The following is a 6,019-nucleotide window of genomic DNA, read 5'->3' as shown; positions in this document are numbered from 1 at the left end:
TGCGGATTCAAATATTTGAGGTAACAGTCTTGTGTAACACTTCTTGTATGACCCAGTTTCCCGCATTCATAAAATTGATTCGTTAAACGAAAAGTATAAAATTAATGAAATCTCTATTTGAGTTCGAGTTGTACTGCATGTCACGCTAAAAGAATTGTGTATTTTAACTGCGATGTTACGGTTAGGGTGTACTTTCAAAAGTCTGAGCTCGTTAAATGCTCTCAAGAGACAATCGGTGAGGAAATATTTGTTCTTTTTTTGACAATTTTCTTGTTAATGTTTTGCTTCCCTGTTACAAGCTTGGCTAGTAACTCTAAAATTCGGTCTTAACAATTCAAGCATGTCTTCCCTGGAAGTTGAAGCTGATTCGGTATTTGGGTTATCTTAGAAAAATGGCAAAAAAATTTGCTCGAAACGTTTGTAAGTGAAGCATGGTGAAATAGTGTCAGTACGATTACATAACCATACGCTCGATCAATTTTATTGATATTAACGCTAGTTCAATAATGTGATACCACCATCTGATGTTTCTAGATTCCGGTAAGACTCTGTAAATTTTCGAGAGGATGCCGCAAGTTACTTACCACGGAGGCTTCTACCGCAACAGCAACAGCAACGGCAGAAATCTCTCCCAGAGCCACAAAAATAACAGGTATAAAAATGTTCTTCCAGGTTTGGATCATAGCTAAAAGAGGAGGCCAGTTATCTTGTTCTAGGACATCGCACATTGCTTTCAAAGAAGCATTTTCATGAGAACGTTAGAAGTGGATACAAAGCAAATTCAATCATTATTTCTAAAACCTTGTGTATTGTTAACCTTTTTTTGTTGCTGAAGAAGAGAAGGTCAAGATATAACAGTACACAAAAAAACACCTTAACATTTCATATTTGATGTTTAAAAATTGATTAGTAAAGGAGAACTTTAATCTTTCTTTTCCACTTTCAATACTCTCTCTGTCAAAAAGATGAATATTATGATACGTGCAGTTGAACCTCTCCGCAATTTCCACCTTGAGGACAGAAGAAAGCAGCCATTGTGGAGAGGTGGCCATTGTGGAGAGGTTTAAATGAATGTATGGACAGCCTGCTGGGAAAAAAAAAAGTGGCCATTGTGCAAAGGTGACCATAACGGGGGGGGGGGGGGGGGTGGCCATTAGTGGAGGTTCGACTGTATTATTCTTATTGGTTTGTTGCTGTCATCAAATGTAGATACAGTATTTTCACTTTACATTTCCTTAACCATGAGCATTATTAACACACATTAACAGTAATCAGTTAAGCTGAATTAATGGAAACTAACCTAATTTTCACCTTACAACTCACAATTCCCAATTTTTAAGGCTTCTGGTTATTGGGATGTGCTGGCATGGCAGTTGGCTCTGTTGTTCTGGGAGGAGTCACGCGGCTGACAGAATCTGGTCTGTCAATGGTCGACTGGCATCTGATTAAAGGAATGAAGCCACCAACAACACAAGAGGAGTGGGAAAAGGAGTTTGAAAAATACCAGAAGTTTCCTGAATATAAATAGTATGGAGAATGGTGCATATTTGATGATTGTAGCTAAGTTTCTGTGCTGAGAATGAGCTTCTGTTCCTCCCTTGAATGAAAACTGGACTCAAGAGAGTAGAGGAGGTCTGGCCCAAACAGTACCTTAATTACTGCAAAATGAAATATAACAAGATCGGAGGAAAAGTTCTTCTATTGGACTGATCCTGTCACCTTTTACTCAGTAGGATAGATTCATTTGTGATGATATAATTTCTCGAGGGTACAGTTCAAGGGTTCCTTACTTCAGGGTTCCTGAAAATCACCTTAATTGTGTTAATATGGGATTGCATCTCCTCTCATATTTTGTGGAAAATGGTTTTTTTAAATCAGATCACCCTCAAAAGATTTCTTCCTGTTAAGCCCTTAAGCACAGAGGACTATCCGGCATCTTAACTCCTTGAATGAAATGGCAAAGATATGATTGTTTTTGTAGTACCAACCAAGGAATCAGTCTCACACAGTTTAAGTGGATCTGGTATATGGAGTATGCTCACAGAATGTGGGGTCGTTTGGTTGGAGTTGCATTTTATCTTCCTGCGGGGTACTTCTGGTACAAGGGCTGGTTTAATAAAGGATTGAAAATGAGAGTTGTGGTGTTTGGAGCACTCTTACTGAGTCAGGTATAAACTAAAAGATTTCTTTACAATTAAATAATGGTGCAAACAAATGTTCTTGATCTGAAATTGGAGTGTCTGATTTCAGTCATTAGTGACGGATTTCAGACACTAACCTCCAATTTTAGGCAATAATGTCTGATTTTAGATGCTAATACCCAATTTTATACACTAGTGTCCAGCTCAGTGCTCAAGACCTCCGGTAAATAAAGTATCTATTTTAACTGCACAAATTTACAAGGGAACGTCAGGGGTGAAAAGTGGCAGGAGTGCCTGTGAACCCCCCCCCACCCCACCCCACCCCTCATTATAAGGCTTAAAAACTGTTGTGTTGTCTTTCAATGTCTGCCACAGGGTTTGATGGGTTGGTACATGGTCAAGAGTGGCCTTGACGAGGAACTTATCAGTAAAACAGAGATTCCCCGAGTCAGTCAGTACCGCCTCGCTGCACATCTGTCACTTGCTTTTCTTTTGTATTCTGGATTGGTGTGGAGTGGTCTGAGTCAGTTCATCCCACGACCAAGGGTAAGTTATGGTCTAGTTAAATTTTCAAGATGCACAAATAGTGATTTTCTAATTCTTACAAACTTACAGAAATACTTCGACAGTAAGATATTTTAAATGGCTGTTAAGTTTATCTATTTTTTTAGATGGCCATCCTCTTTTTTTTTTTTCTCCTTTTAGTGTCTTGCAACCAACCCCAATTTTTGGCTTTTTCAAAGAGAAAAGTACCGACGTATTTAAACCTTTCTTCACGTTAAATAATTATTTTGATCTGAAAAGTGAGCGCAATAACAGCATAGAGAAAAACAGGAACAAACTAGGAACATATTTTACAGTATATTGTGAATTTTACTAAACCAGATATGTAAACATTAGCTTTTAATGACGCTAAGGTACCAGGTCTCCCATTGAGAGACTTCTTGTGACTTTTTTTTCCATTTTTTTTTTTTTTTTTTCAATCCGACTTATCGACAGACCGACCGACTCAATTTGATATCATGATCAGGAAACGCATTCGACGCTAAACGAAAAAGAAAAAGGAATGGTTTTTTTTTTTTTTTTTTTTTTTTTAGTTTTGATCTTATCCTAGCTTGTTCCGTTTATTTTTAGTATGTAATGACCTCACAACTAAGGCAGTTCAGGAGATTTGCTCACACGTGCAAGGGCTTTGTAGGACTCACTGCAGTTTCAGGTGAGAATCAAACTAGCGTTGCGTTAAAAGCGTACGATATTTTCCCGAAATTCAAAACTCCGTAGTAGGTGTCTCGATCAACTAGCAGTCTCATATTTTCGAGATTGTTTCAAAGTCTCAGTTTACCGGTCTCTTTGACTCTATAGCAGCTATTTGCACGCTGCACAAAATTATGTAAATAAGAGAGATCACCTTCGGCAAACTTCGCGGTGTGTCGCGCCACTTTAACTCCCAAGCCATGCTTTAATTTACTGAACTCCAACCTTCTACCCACAGGTGCTTTTGTTGCCGGTTTAGATGCTGGTCTTGTGTACAACTCTTTTCCCAAGATGGCAGACAGCTGGATTCCAAGCGACTTATTCGCGCTCGAACCAAAGTGGAAAAACTTCTTCGAAAACCCGACAACAACTCAGTTTGTCCACAGAATTCTTGTGAGTTGATGCTCTCGATGCAGTTATTAATCAGAATCAGTTCTGTGAGTGATCCAGGGGGAACAAACGGGTATGGGCTGGTTGAAGAATGGACTGTCATGTTGTAAAGCAATCCTTCCTTCTTGTGTTGCGTGACATCGTGGCTACACTGCCTTGGGTGACAAATAGGAAAAAGGAGAATTACACTTGCAGAGTTAACGATCATTCACGTTCTGAAATATTCTTCTTTTTAGGGAACTACCACTGTGTCCTCCATCGCCATTTTGTTTTTACTCGCAAGGCCACTAAAACTTCCCGGAAGAGCAAACATAGCGTTAAACTGTCTGCTGGGAATGTCCGCCGTGCAGGTGAGGTTTCTTGGATTAAGTTGTACCAGTGTTTGAATGGCTCCCCTCTACTTCCTCTTGACCGTCGCTCACCCCCTTGGTTCAAATTTCTTTCTCTCCTCAACCTTCCGTTGAGTTAAAGTCAAAGGCGGCAGCTATAATTTCACTAAAAAAATACCGAGCACGCACTCACGTAATTACTGCAGGCTAGAGATATACGCTCAACTGTTTCTTTTTTTTTCTGGGATTCAATCCAACCTCGTTCCCAGGGTCTCTCATCTTTCCGCCCCTCACTCGCTCCAGGGGCGGTAAGATGAGAGACCCTGGGAACGAGGTTGGATTCAGTCTTGTATCTTCATCCTCTCTCGGGGCTATTCGTCAAATTTGATTTGTTTGTTTGTTTTCTATTTCAGGTCACTCTCGGCATTTCTACGTTACTGTTATATGTTCCAACTCATCTCGCTGCACTACATCAAGCTGGTGCTGTGTCACTGTTAACAATTGCTCTTTGGCTCACAAACGAACTCCGCAAGCCCCTTGTACCAAAATGAGGCCTCCTTGTACCAGGTGTTGACCAAGATTCGAACTTGGGTTCCCTCTGGCTTAATTTAAAGAACAGAAGAAGAAGGCTTTTTAACGAAGAGTAACCTTAGCAATATGACATTAATTCATGCAGATACACTCAGAATTGAAAGCATTGGGCATCTCTTTCAAGATCTAGCCTTTGTTATCAAACTTTAAGCATATCTGAATTGTGTCGGACATTGTTTTCAACATGCTTAAACACTTAAAGCAAGGTGTACGCTTCAGCCTCAGTTTGGCATACAGCGAGCAAGAGGCTTGAGGATTGACAGTAATCCAAAAATTGCTTTGGATTTGCTCCGCTGCGCGCATTGATTTGTCACGAAAGTTGTCTCCAACTTCTCCACCAATCAGATGCAATACTTAAACCAATCGTGACTTGACCCCGGTTACACGTGGTTTCCCGCGCTTGATAGCGGCCACTTGTGTTCACTCTGAGTTCCGATTGGCTCGATATTTTTTCTATTGATCTGATTGCCTGGTGTTATTATTTTGTTTTTGTTCAAACGTCACTGAATCGAAAACGCTGCAAGGGTATTTGTTAAGTTGGATATGTTAAGGGTACAAACTCGATCAGAACTAAAAACGCATCTGACAATATGCGTATCTACTTCTTTATGTTCACGCGTAAAGCAGAGTTCACCTAAATTCAGTTTTAATTTTACTTCTGTTTTGGAAAGAACGACTTCATATTGTTAATGTCCTCACTTGTGAGGTAGAGGAAATCGATTAATTGCTGAAGATAAATTAACGTGGATTTCTTCAATAAAATTCTGGTGGAACCCATATATGACAATGACAATTTCTGGTCTTTGATCGGTAGAAAGACTGACCCAGATCATTCCCGAAACGAGCTCCATGCTTGCGCAAAGTGAATAGTATTGGCTGACTTGAGTTCGCGTGATGTGTATATTTTTAGCTCTCTTGCGGCGATTCATTCCAGGCCACAAAGCATCTATACATGTTCTCGACTGCGATTTCCCATGTACCACGCTAAGACAGTTACTTTCAATCGGATTTATTCATCATCATCTTTTATTTGCCCTATTTTAACAATAAAAATATTTAATTACAGCGATAACAGTTAGAAGGCGAGGAGACCCAAGGAGCCACCGGACTTATGGGAGAGCCACCTCACTTACAATAATAAATCAAGTAAAGAAAAAGTGCTGCGAATGTGCGGCTTGGCCAATTAGGTGATTATTTAAGTAAAAACTCTTGCAATTTCGTCTTAAGGCTGAGAAAGTTTGACGAACGAGTGACTACACGATAGGGAGAGAGTTACAAATTTTTACGGGACCTTGGTAAAGAATTGTAAATTGC

The 6,019-nt window shown here is 39.8% G+C and overlaps 1 protein-coding gene across 1 annotated transcript; it reads left to right on the top strand.

Moving 5' to 3' along the window:
- Positions 1 to 56: 56 nt before the first annotated feature.
- On the top strand, positions 57 to 5,482 carry LOC111342888 (heme A synthase COX15). The gene is made up of 9 exons (XM_022950016.2): positions 57 to 235; positions 535 to 652; positions 1,341 to 1,527; positions 1,982 to 2,168; positions 2,517 to 2,687; positions 3,276 to 3,357; positions 3,634 to 3,788; positions 4,022 to 4,135; positions 4,528 to 5,482. Exons 1-9 carry the CDS (start codon positions 173 to 175, stop codon positions 4,663 to 4,665), a joined length of 1,215 nt encoding a protein of 404 aa, XP_022805751.2. The 5' UTR covers positions 57 to 172; the 3' UTR covers positions 4,666 to 5,482.
- The last annotated feature ends 537 nt before the right edge of the window (positions 5,483 to 6,019 follow it).

This window comes from Stylophora pistillata, chromosome 1, assembly GCF_964205215.1.
Source record: "Stylophora pistillata chromosome 1, jaStyPist1.2, whole genome shotgun sequence".
In the NCBI taxonomy this organism is placed as follows: Eukaryota; Metazoa; Cnidaria; class Anthozoa; order Scleractinia; family Pocilloporidae; genus Stylophora; species Stylophora pistillata.
This window is presented reverse-complemented; position numbering and strand designations above follow the sequence as displayed.